At 29.4% G+C, this 16917-nt stretch overlaps 2 protein-coding genes across 2 annotated transcripts; one reads left to right on the forward strand and one right to left on the reverse strand.

The window, feature by feature from the left end:
• Positions 1 to 5572: 5572 nt before the first annotated feature.
• LOC106338819 (transcription factor MYB98-like) lies at positions 5573 to 6257 on the reverse strand. Its single transcript, XM_013777710.1, has 2 exons — positions 6189 to 6257; positions 5573 to 6052 (listed from the first exon to the last, which is right to left on the reverse strand). Exons 1-2 carry the CDS (start codon positions 6255 to 6257, stop codon positions 5573 to 5575), a joined length of 549 nt encoding a protein of 182 aa, XP_013633164.1.
• Positions 6258 to 13883: 7626 nt separating this feature from the next.
• On the forward strand, positions 13884 to 14687 carry LOC106340489 (cyclin-dependent protein kinase inhibitor SMR3). The gene has a single exon (XM_013779364.1). It carries the CDS (start codon positions 14116 to 14118, stop codon positions 14434 to 14436), a length of 321 nt encoding a protein of 106 aa, XP_013634818.1. The 5' UTR covers positions 13884 to 14115; the 3' UTR covers positions 14437 to 14687.
• Positions 14688 to 16917: the final 2230 nt, after the last annotated feature.

Here is a 16917-nt window from a genome sequence, read left to right on the forward strand (position 1 = left end):
AAAGAGCATTATGGTGAAATGCTATTTACCTTGTTATTTTATATAGAAAACATATAGTTTCAAAAAAAGAGAGTAAATAGTTATAATGAAATGCTAACTTATTTTATATAGAAAACTTATGTTTTCCACAATTCAAGTTTGGAGTTTTAAAAGATTAAAATTGAGAAGTAAAGAGTTATAATCTCATTTTTAAAAGTTTAATTTTTATTTCTGGTTTAGCTTTTAGGAATCAGGATTAGAATTTAGACTCACGTTTTAATTTACCAAATACATAAATATAAAATTAATTTATGTTTTATATAGATTGTTGTGGTCCCATTCAAAATGGTATATTCAATTTAAACATAAATGTCTGTTTGTTTTACAAAATACAAAATACAAATGATATCTAAAGTACAAAAATTGTATGATAATTTTATCTTTATGAAAATATTATTTATTAATTATTAATTAATTAAAATGTAGTAGTTTCTTCAAAAAAAAAAAACTTTTATTTTCATAAAAGCTAACAAAAGTTGGTTTTTGGTTTTTCTTCATAAATTGGTTAAATTTTTCAAAAACTAGTTCCCTAAATTTTAGGGAATCCATTTGTTAAAAATCTTGATTGGCAAATGAAATGGTTTTTACAAAAACAAAAACTAAAAGCTAAAACTTGATTAGAGAAAAAATGTTTTTTGAGAAAACAAAAACCAAAAACTAGTCTAAAAACTACAAACAATCAACCTCTTAATAAGTTGAGAATATTGAATCAGTTTACGTAAAAATCATCTAAAGAAAGGAAATATGAAAGGGGAAACAATTTTAGGTATATAAAAAAAAGAGGTAGTATAAACATACTTTCAAGATCAAAGTTTTCTTCATCAATCAGTTTTGGTGTCTCAAAGTTCATTTTCATAATGTAGTATAACTTAACATCAATACTACCTAGTATAACGAAGTATAACCCAGTACAACTAAGTAAAATTATACAGTATAATGTAGTATCCGAAATTTTAAAATTTTGAAATTTTAAAATTTTGAAATTCGAATTTTTTATGATTTAAATTAATAATTTCGAAAAAGCGAGCACAATCGGATATTCATGTTTCATTAAAGCAATAGGGGTATAAGAGATTTGAGAGGCCCATAGTAGATTGGCTCACCACAAATAGGGGCATGAGAAGAGTTGGCTCCTGTAGTATTGATGTTAAGTTATACTTCGTTATACTAGGTAGTATTGATGTTAAGTTATACTCAGTTATACTGACTATTACTGAGTGTAGTTATACCGAGTTATACTGAATTATACTGAGTACTACCGAGTGTAGTTATACCAGATTATAATTAGTTATACTGAGTACTAGCGAGTGTAGTTATACCGAGTTATACTGAATTATACTGAGTACTACCGAGTGTAGTTATACCAGATTATAATTAGTTATACTGAGTACTAGCGAGTGTAGTTATACCGAGTTATACTGAATTATACTGAGTACTACCGAGTGTAGTTATACCAGATTATAATTAGTTATACTGAGTACTAGCGAGTGTAGTTATACCGAGTTATACTGAATTATACTGAGTACTACCGAGTGTAGTTATACCAGATTATAATTAGTTATACTGAGTACTAGCGAGTGTAGTTATACCGAGTTATACTGAATTATACTGAGTACTACCGAGTGTAGTTATACCAGATTATAATTAGTTATACTGAGTACTAGCGAGTGTAGTTATACCGAGTTATACTGAGTTATACTATGTCATGCCAAGTTATACTAAGTTATACTCAGTCATACCGAGTTATACATGAATTATACTGCGTAATACTAAGTACTACTGAGTTAGTTGTACCGAGTTCGACTGAGTTAGTAACACCGAGTTAAACTGAATCTAGATCTGAAGATGAAATAAATACAAACACGAAAATAATGTAAAAGAAGAACAATAAGAACCCTAAATCATAAAAAATTTAAAATCTTATTCAAAACACTAAATCGAAATCATCCAGAACCAAAATACACTCTAAATCGAAACAAACACACAGAATTCCTCATCAAATCAGGCAGAGTCGTCGTTGTTCTGAACAGATCTGAATCGCGAGAAGAAGAAATCTCCATTACTGCCGTTTTCATCACCTTCTTTTTTTGAATTATACACAGTTTCCCCAAAGGCTTCCCAGGCCCAAGGGACTAATCTGTGTCGCTGCGGCCCGAATGTTAAATTTCGCAGTGGCCGGGAATCGAACCCTGGTGGCAGTACTCACAGCTGTGAGCCCTTTACCACCAGAGCTAGATGCCCCGGTTCGTTTTCATCACCTTCAACGGTTGTTGTCACTGTTTTCATCACTTGCAGAGTTGTTGATTACGGTTTCCATCACCGCCAGAGTTTCCATCGCCTGCGACAAATGGTAGAAAACAAAGAGAGAAAAAAAGAGAGGAGGAGAAGAGAGAATCGCAGAGAGAGAAGAAGAGAAAGAAGAGAGTTTACAAATTCAATTGTGTGTGTTTTCTTTTAGTATTAGGGTAAAAGTTAAATGTGTAAATGACTTAATTTTTGAATTAAAAATAATTGAAAACAATATTAAAAATAGACTGGGTCCTTGGAAGATTGGTTCATGAGATATGGGGGTAATAGAGGAGATGTTTCTTTCGACGGCGACACATAGTCCAGTTAACCCCATTTCCACGGATTGGATTAATTGAAAGTGGCCAATAAAGGACAGAGTTTTGTGGACCAAATAATCATTCGAGATCGAACTCCATCAATCAGAGGTTAATAGTCAGCTTTCTTCAAGCTGTGAGTGGTTAGGGGAAACCGTAGGTAACATATAGGGAGAAGTTCTCTTGGGATTCCGAGTTCATCAACAGTTGTATCTATATGCCTTATATCTTCATCTGCATCGTACAAAGCAGATTTTTCAAAATTTAAATAACAATTTCCAACTATATAATTTTGAATTTAATCATGTTTTGAACACAAGTATGTAATTTTGAATATATTATTAATTTAGTATAAATTATTATGTTTTCAGTCAAATTATATTTAATTAGAAGGATTTGAAAAATCAACTTGGAAAGAAAAGAGTATATAAACAATGATAAGATAAAAATCATAAAGATAAAATTTTGGTAGTATTTAAGATTTTAACAATAGTACAAATAATGATTTTGCAACTATGTAATTTTTTTAAAAAAAATAAGATTTGTATCATATTAAAAGTTTGTAATTTTAACACTATATCATGATTATGTAATCATATAATTCAGATTTACCTCAACAGTTTTATCTATCCCATTTATAATTTAAAATTGTGTCTTCAAGTCATGATTTTAAAATTTCATCATTCAATTTACAATTTCACAAATTTTGATATTAGATCATGATCTTGCTATTTTGATATAATACATGGAATTTAACTTATAATTCTCATGCAATGTAAGAGTTTTATATGTATACTAAGTTGAGATCCGCACCTTGCGCGGTGTGAAAGAAAATGTAAAACACATTGTTAATTAACAAAAAAAACTAACGATATAATTTGTTGTTCGGTTGTTACTAAAACAAAGAATCACCATTTCGAAAAAATGTGTGTATATATATATATATATATATGACCTTACAAACACACATACATGCTTTAAATTGATGGATAAAAACCCCAATAATTGAATCCAATATTAATATATATATATATATATATATATATATATATATATATATATATATATTTATATATATTAAGATTGTTAGGTATAAAGTAAATTACTGTAGATTTTTGGTAAGTTCTTGATACTCAGTTTTCACAATTAATACTCAGTTTTCACAATTAATACATAATATATTAGAAATAATATTGATTCACTATACAATTACATTCACTTGATTCTCGAGTAATTATGATATATATTATATTATTCTAATACATAAAATTACATAAAATATTTTTATTACATAATTTTAAAACAAATCAAAGATTTAATTGTTACAATATAAAATTTTAAAAATTAAGTTTTGTAAATAACTATTTAAGTACATCTAGGACATGCATTTATGTGCCTATCTTAAATCAAAAAGTGAATTAAAAGGACTTTGAACAATCAAACATTTTTAGACATTAAAAATGTTTTCGCTATAAAAGAGAACTTATATAAATCTAATTACGACATTAAATTATTATATAGCGTTCAAGAAAGGATTGTGAATTATGACAAAATATATGAGGAGTTAATGTAAAACTGAATATATGATCAATGCAAATTATATGGTTTGTGCCGCAAGCCGCCACATTTTGTAATTTTCATTTGCACATTTACATTTATAAATTTTATAACACAAATATTGTTCGCATGTCAATTTTTAATAATGAAATTAACAAAAAAACATGTATACATTAACCTTTTAATATATTAATCTTAGTCTCGTTTACAATAAGTAGTATGAAATACACCATAAAGTTTATGTGTTATATATTGTTTGGCCATGAAGTCGATTTCATTATTTATAAGTTATTATATATTTTCCTAATTAACGATAATATATTTTATAGTTAGTAGCTAAACATATTTATGTTTGAGCCAATATAGAAGAAATAATATACATGAGAAATCAGTTTTGAATACAAAGTAATAAAATTTACATTGGTCATCGACAATAACATTGATATATAACAAATGTACATTTAGATAAATATACATATGGTTGTGTCTAATATATAACAAACGTACATATATACATATATACATATATCAATATTCTCCTTAAATATTATATATATTGTTATTTGGGACAATGGTTAGGCTTTCTGCAATATGCACATATATATATAATATAAAAATGTACATGTAGACACCTAAAATATTTCTTGAATAAATATTCTACGTAATATATAAGATGTTATGTTTCAAATGATTCGACTTTTCAATTTTTTGATAATAGGAAATTATGTATCCCAAGAATTCTATGTGTAATTATTATTATAAATTGATTATATATCTACGACTGACCTAGTAGTTTGATTAATTACTATAATCTAGGATCAAATATAACAAATGATTTTATATATTTGATAGTGATTTGATAAATACAAACATATATGTAAGTGTTAACAACACTTATAATATTGAACTATATAAAACAGTGTGTGCTTGTTATAATTAATAGAACATACAGTGGTTCTGTTATTAATAAGCCAGTTTCAATCCAAAATTAATTCTGTCGATGGAAATAATTATTATGTTTCCCTAAAACTTTATAAATAAATGGTCCACAATTGCATTCTTGTAATAATTTTAGTAAGTTATGTCTTTTTAATAAAGACTCTGAGAAAAGCTGTGGTGATGACACCAAAGCATTGAATCAAAATTTACAACTTAAAAAATGTTTCTCAGTTAATATATAGGGGATTACTATAAAAAGTAATTGCTTGATTTTTGAAAATATATGATGGAAAACTTGTTGATCTCTAAAAAAGAACATAACAGTAAATATATATTATAAAAACAGATGGAAAAAGAGATGATATATACATAGAAGATATCACTTTAGATTGTACAGGAAATATTATGAACATAGAAATTATCTTCATTGTTAATTAGTCTAATCCTTGCATGAGCATCTGAATGTCATCCATGGATTCACAAATATTTGTAAAGTAATCATCCCATGAAAATGTTGTAGCTGGCTCGGGAACATAGCATGATGTTGTGGACATCTTAGCCAATGGTTTTGTGGTCTGTGTTGTAACATCCAGACTCAAATCCATCTCTCCATCAAAAGCATTTTCACGATCATCATCCTTAGTGCAATCTGTTTCTTTGGTGTTAGGAGATTCATTCTCGTTTGTGACATGTCTTATATATCTTGCGAGGATGGCATTTTGGAGTGGGTTTGCATTTTTATCACTTTTCTTCATTCTCATCAGGCGCATTCGACGTTTTGTACCATTCCAGCGATTCTTAATAGCATTTTCAGTTCTTCCACAGAGTTTTAAGGCAATCTTGGCCCATTTGTTACCAAAAACCTTGTGGGCTTCAACCAATATCTGATCTTCTTCTTCAGTCCATGCGCTTTTCTGAAATCACATTAACAATACATATACGAAACTGATTGCATTAACAATATATAATATCTACACATATATAAGTTGTGATTTGTGACTTGATTTTATTTTCTTCAAAAGAAGCATTGGAACTTCTAAAAAAAATCACCTTGATGCCATGACGAAGATGGTTGTGCCACCTCTCTCTACATTGTTTTCCTATTCGTGTTCCAAGCATATTTGCGATCCTTTTCCAGTTTTTTGTCCCATAAAGCTCCACTAATTTTCTCAAATTTCTGTATTTTTACATGTTCAGGACATAAGTATAATATGACATTCTCAACAACAACAAAAAATCATAGAAAAAATAATATATTTGTAAAATTTTAGAAAATGGAGTCAATTTTTTTAGTTTTATTATAAAATTGGAAAATAAAGATCGAAAAAAGAATAAAATATAAAGACTTACGTATCTTCACTCTGATCCCAAGCCCATGTGTTAAAGTTGCCTTCCGTCGAATCCGGGAGATCGATATCTATAAATGGATATCTTGGTGGTATTTCTGTAATGAGAGAGTTGGCCGGGAGATTTTGGGTACAAACAAAACTTCGACCAAAATGGTTGTAATTTTGGTTTGGCATCACCGACTTCAGGCTTTGGTGATTAGAATCATAATTACTTGTCATAATCGATGAATTAGACCAACCATTCACAGAAGATTGACCTAAACTATCATTGAAACAATTAATATGATCCTTTTGCAGATAAGCTAAATCATCATTAATAAGAGAATTTTCAGTTTCATTTCTGGTGAAATTTTTGTTGAAGATATTGAACGAGTAATCCATTTCAACACCAACTCAGATGATGATTATGATGAATTTTTTTAATGAAAAAAACAATATAAGTATGAAATCGAGATTTTGCTTTTAGTTTGGAACTGGAGAAAAAAAGATATCAAATACTAAGACTGGATAATAATTTATAACTATGGGAACTTAAAGAACTATATTGATAACTATGGTTCTTTTAAAGGTAAAGATCAATATATATAGTTTCAAATTCAGTTAATAATGACAACTTGATTCATTAATTACGAAAATTTTGGTCAAATCTCTCTATTGAAATTAAGTATTGCATTCAATGCGGTCAACTTATATAATTGTAATGCCACGTATATTCAAGTTAAAAGTCAAAAGTACCCTTCTGAACTAGGATATTTATCTATAATGCCATTCCCTCTTTGGAAACTCGGTAATCATGTGTCTAGCGAGTTATCATAAAATTGGAAATACATCGGGGAGTACTCGGTATTTTTTTTCATTTTTCTTTTAGCTAATAATAAGTATATAAACTAAATATGTAGATAATAACCATAAGTACAAGCTGTCCTAGTAGTTTGTACAATTCTATTTGGGTCTGAAAATCCAAGTTGGAGTTATGGGGGAAGGGTTTCTGTCTGCAACCCAATTTCGCATATGTGGCTTTTTCTAGTTTTTAGTTTGGTTTTAACTGTTTTTTCATGATTTTTATACTGTATCTAATGTTATATCTAAAAAAAAGATTTGGATATTAAAAGCTAATAAAATAGAGTTTCCGAATAATACATCTGAACTACAGTACTTCAAATCGTCACGACTATTTACCGTGGAATGAGTTTCCGGCTGTCGTTCACTCTAGCGAGTCTTAGACCAGGGATGCCATGTATATTTAAGTCAAATGTCAAAAGTATGATTCTATATTAATTGACTTTTTGGACAATACTGTATATATCTATAATAAATTACCTCTGATAAAAAAATTGAAATTAAAAAAATAATATATATATATATATATTATTTTTTTAATTTCAATTTTTTTATCTTCTTGTTTCATATGTATTATCATTTAAATTTTAAAAGAAAAATACTTGAGATTTTATAAGTAATTTTATATGTGACACATTATTCTATATAAAGAGCATTATGGTGAAATACTATTTTCCTTGTTATTTTATATAGAAAACATATAGTTTTCAAAAAAAAAAAGATTTAAAATGAAATACTAACTTATTTTATATTGAAAACATATTTTTTCCACAATTCAAGTTTGGAGTTTTAAAAGATTAAAATTGAGAAGTAAAGATTTATAATCTCATTTTTAAAAGTTTGATTTTTATTTCTGGTTTATGTTTTAGGAATCAGGATTAGAATTTAGACTTGTTTTAATTTACAAAATACATAAATATAAAATTAATTTATGTTTTACATAGAATGTTGTGGTCTCATTCAAAATAGTATATTTGATTTAAAAATAAATATATATTTTTAAAAAAATTACAAATAATAAGGTATGGAGAAGAAGATTTTAGTAGGTCGAGAATATTGAATCCGCTTACAATAAAATCATCTAAAGAAAGGAAATATGAAAGGGGAAACCATTTTAGGTATATATCAAAAAAGAGGTAGTATAAACATATTTTTAAGATCAAAGTTGTCTTCATTAATCAGTGTTGGTGTCTCAAAGTTCATTTTCATGGGACAATTAGAAAAATTCTTAATCAATAAAAAAAACGGATATACATAAGTCTTCAGAGCAAATAAAATATTAAAAATCAGTATCGGTTAAACGATACAATTCACAAATACAAAATTTAGAGTCAGATATCCGCTCCGACTTTAAAACAAATATATGTATATCTACAACCACATATATATATATAACTTTAAATGTATACTTTTTGTAATTATTTAACTTATAATTTTATTTATTTTATTTATTAAATTGCTTATAAAAGTATTAACTTAAGAAAGGAATATAAAATCTTTATAAAAACTACAATTCTGTAAAATTTTATGTTTTATAAACAAAATAATTAATTTTAAAATTTTGTGGAACATATAGTCTTACTAATATTAAATTTTTATTTTATATTATGTTAAAGATATTTTTTAGAATAAACATTTATAGTTTTTTCTAGATTTACTTGTATTGAACAAAGTGAATATCCGTAAATATTTACAAATATCCGTAAAAAAAATCAGATATCGAAAAACCATATATCCGTATATTTCCAAATCAAAGTAAACAAAAAATTGGTTATCCATAAAATATAAAGCAAATCACATATACTAAAAATTATAGGTAGTATTGGATCCTTGCCCATCCCTAAATGAAAATCTCTTACACAAGGCATATAATAAATGAGATCAAACTACAAGGATAAAGTCAAATCAAAACCCTGAAGGTGTTGGATATGGAAGTGTTGTTATCTATTTGTAGAAAAATAATTTTATTTAACAGAAACATTAAGTTTCACTATGGTGTGTGTACTTAAGAGTCTTAGCCAGAAGTTGCTAGCTAAACTCACAATTCGCAAAAAAAGAAGTACATATATGGAGAAGGAAAATGAAGGAGTATACACTCTTTTAACGGATAAGTCTTTACTTTGGTAAGCATTTTCAAGTTCACTTCTCATGTTCTATCGTCTTCAACAAATGACTTATATTTTTGCTCATGTAATAATTTATTTTTCGAAAATTGTGTTAATTGACTTTGTATTTTGTGGTTATTCCATACGTGTATTCTAAATTTGATTTTTAAGTTAAATAGTTCTAATTTTCTCATAAGAATATATGTTTTAAGTACAAAACGATGAACTAAACGAGTAGGCTTTTAATCAAATATTTACGCAAAAGCGTTCGAGAGACAAGTACATGAAGCTCGCCTGAAAGAGAGATTTCAACGGAATAATATGCAAAAGCAGTAGATCTTTCCCAGTTCTCATAGAATAGCCACCGGAGCCAAAAATTCTCACAGCCTGTATATAAACAATCAAAAAGCAAAAGCCTAGGTTTCTAAGTGCAGATAATTTTGATAGCAGTGTTTCTCTCTCCCTTTCTTCTGTCTCGGCCTTTGTTTATATACTCATCCGTAGGTTGGCCACCTTCCTATTTTCTGCAGATTGGTGTTTATCCTCTTTCCATTTTTGTTCGATGTTTCCTTATCTTCGAGATTCGACCCTATCTTCTTCGAAAGTTTTTATTTTCTTGTTTTTCTTGCTTATTTTAATCCAAGTAAGTAGTTTATCATTGATTTGGGCTTTCTTACAGTTTAAATCATCCTGGCCTATTTTTTGTTTTAAGTCATTTCATACCGTTTTACGATTTAAGCCTTTTATGATTTTCCTGAAAATCTCGTTATTTCAATTTGAGTAGCGATTTTTTGTGCCGTTATTTTACGAAATCATTTATTTTTGTCAAAAAACATATTTGGTGTTTATGATTAACCATTTTTGACTCAATTTTTTGGTTATATTTTATGGAAACAAAGTATTTCCAACTTCTTCCATAAAATATCTCAGCGCAACTTAGTTATGATAGAATGAGAGTGTCTTAGATAACATAAGGGTGAGAAAAACCTTGGTGGAGTTGCGGGCGATGACTCTCAAGGAGAGATAGAGGCTAGGACCTCTCAAGGAGAGATATGGGAAATGAGTCTTTTGGAGAGATGACGGCGAGAACCCTTGTAGAGAGAGAGAGGATGTGAGAGGACGTGAGAGAGAGAGAGAGAGAGAGAGAGAGAGAGAGAGAGAGGGGGGGAGATTAGGAGAAGAGGGCGAGGACTATGAGAGAGAGAGAGAGAGAGAGGAGGTGAGATTAGGAGAAGAGGGCGAGGACTATAGGAGAGCAAGAATTGGCTAGGATAAGAGAGAGGGGAGGAGAGAAAAAATTGAGCGAGGACTAGAGAGAGATCAGGCGAGGACTGAGGAGGGTCCTTACTAGCTCTCGTCATCTTATTTCGTTTTTCGTTGATGGTTTCATATGAATTTTTTTTGGTTTCCCGAAGGTTGTTTCGTAAATCATTGAGTTTCATTTGATTTTACAAAAATTATCTTCAGAAAAATTTGTTTTGTTTTATTCTACGAAAGTTATTCTTCAAAATTGTTGAAGTTAGTTTATTCTACGGAAGTTTGTTTCTTAAAAAAATGTTTTGTACTTTTTTAAAAAAATATTTTGTAAAACTTGTCGAAGTTAGTTTTGCGGAAGTTTGTTTCGTAAAAAACTGTTTTGTTTTGTTTTACGAAAGATGTTCCATAAAACTTGACGAAATTGGTTTTACGGAAGTTTGTTTTGTAAAAAAAATGTTTTGTTTTACAAAAGATGTTTCGTAAAACTTGTTGAAGTTAGTTTTACAGAAGTTTGTTTCGTAAAACTGTTTTGTTTTGTTTTACGAGAGATATTTCGTAAAACTTTATTGGTGTTATTGTTAAACCTTTCGAGAAAATGTTTTTCCGAATAATTATTGTCCTAATGAAAATTGCTTTATTCACCTTAAAAGAAAATGTATGAATTTTATTCCAAAATATTACAAACAAATTGGCACGGCGTATGCATAATTAATCTCTTAACATTTCCGGTCTATTTTCGTAGAAAATACGTTTTAAGAGTGATTTTAGTCATTCATATTTTCTTCTTTTTTCTTTAGCCGTTCATATCACTAAGACAGATCTTAAACCTAACAAAGATGTTTATATACATCGAGTTTTAACATAAAAGTGTATTCATTTCATACTACGAAAAAAATTCATAAATGTCTTTTAATCTGTCTGTCATTGTATATTTGCATGTATGGGTAAGGTTTAACACTTTACATTTACACTTCACCTAAACACATAAAATGTGTGCATGTAATAACTAATCACACAAAACAAAAGTTGTGAGCCATTTTGAAAAGTTACGACTCAATGATCTTGTATTTGTTCACTACAACTTGTGTTTACAAAACAGGTTAGTTAGTCGTGAAGTTATAATAAATATTTGTGTGTTATTATTCGTTTGGTAATATGTTATTGTTTTTATGTAGATATGCGACAAAAAGATCATATGATCCTGTTGATTATGAATCAATTGATAAAACTGAGTTTTGGATCATGGAAGAAGGAGAACTTGATTTTTCTGAATTAGAAGATAAACTTTTTGAAGAATATCCTAAAGATGGCGAAGAACTCAATCATGGTATGATTTTGAATTTTATTTCAAAATATAATTATTTAAAACTAATGTGTATATATATTTTTTAAAGTGACGAAGATTTAGAGGGATAAAGACATAGAGAATAAAGTTTAAATGTGTTTTTTGTATTGATTTTAGATTTGCACTATTGAAGTGTTTTATTATTCTTATTACTTTTTCAGTTTGTTATTTTTTAAGTATTTCTAAAAATTATGGTTATTGAAACATTTTATTTGATATGATTTATCTTTGTAAAAATATGCATATTATTTACAAATTATTACTAAATTTAGTTTAATCCAATCAAATTTGATCAAATTTGGTCAAACTACAATGATTCATGATCCAAAATATTTTTGGGTCGGTAGCCGGTTCGGTTTGAAAAACATCGTACAAAACTGTATTTATTACGTCTAAAATGAAACAAATATACCAGTTTGATATGTTTATGATTAAACCACGCACTCGGTTTGCTTATATTTCCAATTCTTGTTGGGGTGGTTCATGTATTCGGTTCTTTTCTATATTATAATTGTCTTACATGTAATTGGGCCGACTCAAAAACTAATAAAATCACGCGGGAAGATGCTAGTTGTTAAAATCTCGCGGGAAAATTGAACGGTTCCATATTGATATTCCCAAGTAAACCCTAAACCTGAAAAATTGAGGGGAAAATCGGAAAATCAATTAATTATCAAAGGCGCGAAAAAGAGCCGTTGCGAAACAAAACTCTCATATTATGGCGCCAAAAAAAGACGGTGGTTTAGAGACTACCCGGAAGTTTTATCGGGCAGCTAAAAGTTCGTTATTTGAAAATTAACAAAGAGAAAAAGACAAAAATAGCACTAAATCAAGTTTTTGTTCTCAAACTAGTACTCAAGTTAAAAGTCACAAAAATAGCACTTAATGTTTTATCAAAAGTCACAAACTTAGGGTTTACAGTTAAAAGGTGGGGTTTAGGATTTAGGGTTTAGGGTTTAGGGTTTAGGGTTTAGGGTTTAGGGTTTAGGGTTTAGGGTTTAGGGTTTAGGGTTTAGGGTTTAGGGTTTAGGGTTTAGGGTTTAGGGTTTAGGGTTTAGGGTTTAGGGTTTAGGGTTTAGGGTTTAGGGTTTAGGGTTTAGGGTTTAGGGTTTAGGGTTTAGGGTTTAGGGTTTAGGGTTTAGGGTTTAGGGTTTAGGGTTTAGGGTTTAGGGTTTAGGGTTTAGGGTTTAGGGTTTAGGGTTTAGGGTTTAGGGTTTAGGGTTTAGGGTTTAGGGTTTAGGGTTTAGGGTTTAGGGTTTAGGGTTTAGGGTTTAGGGTTTAGGGTTTAGGGTTTAGGGTTTAGGGTTTAGGGTTTAGGGTTTAGGGTTTAGGGTTTAGGGTTTAGGGTTTAGGGTTTAGGGTTTAGGGTTTAGGGTTTAGGGTTTAGGGTTTAGGGTTTAGGGTTTAGGGTTTAGGGTTTAGGGTTTAGGGTTTAGGGTTTAGGGTTTAGAGTTTAGAGTTTAGAGTTTAGAGTTTAGAGTTTAGGGTTTATGGTTTAGGGTTTAGAGTTTAGGGTTTAGAGTTTAGGGTTTAGGGTTTAGAGTTGAGAAATGAGTTTTAGGGATAAGATTTCAAATTTTGAAAAATAAAAAAAATAAAATTTTCAAAGGATAAACTTTAAAAGGTGCTATTTTGGTCATTTTAGTTTTTGAGTACTAGTTTTGTGATATAAAATTAGAAATATGTTATTTTGGAGATTTGCCCGTTAACAAATTAGCCCTTTTTTCTTTCTTTTTCAAAAACTTCCCTTTTTTTCTTTATTTTTCCAGAGAGTCAGCATTTGCAAACGCAGAGAGCGAGAGAGAGAGAGAGAATATTTATTTGACTATTTAAAGCTTTCTTTATCACAACTCTCCTTCATTTTTCTTCTCCTACTTCTAAAAAACCTTTCATTTTATTCTCTCTAATCATTTTCTTGTTCGTGTTCCTTATTCTGATTCCTCTTCTTAACATTTGATTCAAAAAGAAACCATCTTTTCTAATATCTCCACTCTTCTTGTTTCCTGCACAAGTGGAACAACTCTCTGTTTTTTTTACCTTTTTGGTACTCTGTTTCTGGGGTTAAAACAGAGAAAAGAGATATGGGTTTTTCGAAGAAATCTCAATTAGACGGCAGTTTAGATTCCGACGGGAAGAAATGGGTTATCGCCGGAATCGGGATTCGGGCTTCGTTGAAGCCGGTGAAGACAAAACTCAGAGCACCGGAGACTGAAGCCGAAGTTGAAGAAGAGGAAGAATGTTCGACGACGCCAACTGCAAAGGAAGCAAAGATACCAGAGAAATTGAAATGTCCACCAGCACCGAGAAAGAGACGGCCGGCGTTGAAGTGTCGGAGTAACGCCGTTAGAGAGTTCTTCACGCCTCCTGACGATTTAGAGACGGTGTTTATACGGCGCCGTTAAGTAACAGAAACAAAAATATTAGTGGGTTTGTATATTAGTCGTGTAACGTATTAATTACAAGCCATGAAACTTCAGTTACAATATTAGTAATTAGATTTTAATGATTTCCTTATAGTGTATGCATTTCAAAATTCAGTTTGCTCTTTATTAGTTTTTTTTTTTCTTTTAGAGTGTATGATTTCCTTAGAGATTAGTTTCTGTATTTTTTTTTGTCATAAAGGGAAGTTTATTGTACAAACATGATAATGGATAGTTTCTAAATTAGCTTAATACCATATTGTGTTTATCACATTTAGTTCTATCTATATGTCATAGAGCTATATTAATTTCTTTAAAATCTACTGTTGTTATAAAGGACATTTTGTAAATTATACAGTGAAAAGATGTAATTTAACGATGATAATGGTTATAACCTCTAAACTAGATTTAATTCCATATTTTCTTCATCACCTTGGTTTTATCTATTTCTCGGTTTCATGAATATTCTGATTATGCATACTGTATATGCACAAATATCAGTCACAACTTGTAAAATACTAATTTAGATGTAGACAATTATAGATTGATAAAAGAAAAGTGCAGAGAATTAAAATCTCAGAGCCTTTTAGATTCGGCCTACGAAAACCAGAGAGGAAGTGACGTGAGCAAAACGTACCAATAATAAATAACCAAGTGGTGATTGGCAATCTGTCAGAGTTTGGTATGTATCCGCTATATGAGTTCGATTCGGAACTAAATTATCACTATTTAACCGGTCTGAATTTGGGTTTTGGCCTAAGTGGTTTACATAGTGGATCGTAACAGATGATCAGTCCATCATCTCCTGACATTAGTCGAAAGATATTTCAAATTCGGATCAGGCAGTGTGATATGCTTTCAGTCTAGTCCACTCTTTAGCACTAGCTAGCTGTATTCCTTTCTCCTGAAGCCGATTTGATCAAGCAGGGTTTATCAAAAAAAACGTACCAATAATCTTAACCAGTAAAATATAATAATAGTAAAACGGACCAATAATTTACACAAGAGAAAAAGCCCACACGTCAAGCCTTTGATCCCCTTCTTGTTGATCTAACTTTTGTTATTTTTGAGGTGATAATATTTGATATACATCATGGTTAACCTCAGTACATGTTTTTGAGTATTTGATGCACGGTGATTTTCACCATCTCCTGCGTATTTTGTTTTTTTTTCTTCTAAAATAGAAGAATTTTATAATACAAATAAGATTTGATACAATGTGTTTTAAAATAGTAACCTTCAAATATAAAATAATATTATTTCCTCTTCTATAAATACAGGAAAAATAGTAATTTCTATTTTAGAGCAAAAAAATATAGATGAGCTAGAGTAATTTTATCTAAATGCTATTTTAGAAGAAAGTAAAAAACTGTGTTGAAGATGTTCAAGTGTTTCATTCAGTTCCGGTTCTGGATTTTGAATTTTAACAATCATATTTTCATTATGTTTTTAATTTCATTTTAGTTCATATCAACTTGGCTTTGGTTTATATATAACGAGTGTTGAATCGGCTTTTGGATAGATTTTTTGGATATGGTTTAAGTTTAGATTGAACCGTACCATATACTTACTTTTACTTATCTTCATAGAAATCTGTATGATGTTGTTATCTTCATAGGTTGAGATCCATATATTGCTGTCCGAGTGTTTGAAAAATTCCTACAAAAGTTTTTTCCATATACAAAAAGGTTTCAAACGAAGGCATTTTCGATATATAATTATGCATGATTTACTTTATCAAATGTTCTAGATGTGGGAAAAGATAGTTTTCATTAACAAATAATATGGTGGGATCTTATTTCATATGTTTTATTTTAAAGAAAAAGATGGGCATATGATTGAAACTATTTTAAAAGAGAAGAAATGAACAATTTTACAATGCCCACATATAATGTTTTATTTTATGACTTAAAATGACTGAAGGATTCCAATGCATGACCTTTTTAAGGAGGCCTCTTCCACTACAAGAAAACAGCGGCATACTGAGGGAAAAAATCGTCGGTATGTCGTCGGAATAACGCTATTCCGACGATATACCGACGAAAAAAGTCCTCGGAAATAACTCCTCGGAAATTCATCTTTCCTCGGAATCCCTCGGAAATTTCCGACGGAATTCCGAGGAAACCCTATTTCCTCGGAATTTCCGAGGACCACAAGTTCGTCGGAAATTCCTCGGAATATTCCGAGGAAGATGTCGTCGGAATATTCCGAGGGATAAACTTCCTCGGAATATTTCCAAAATTAAAAAAAAATTATAAATTTATTTTTTTAAATTGAAATTCAAAAATATAAAATTAAAATTGAAATAGAAAACATATTTAAAATACAAAAAATAATAAAATAGTTTTTATAAATAAAAAAATGTTTTATAAATACAAAATTAGTTTTAATAAATATAAATATTTTTATAGATATGAAATCATCTTTTTATAAATACAAAATAGTTTTTATAAATACAAAAAA

The sequence above is a fragment of the Brassica oleracea genome, chromosome C4 (assembly GCF_000695525.1).
Source record: "Brassica oleracea var. oleracea cultivar TO1000 chromosome C4, BOL, whole genome shotgun sequence".
Lineage (NCBI taxonomy): Eukaryota > Viridiplantae > Streptophyta > Magnoliopsida > Brassicales > Brassicaceae > Brassica > Brassica oleracea.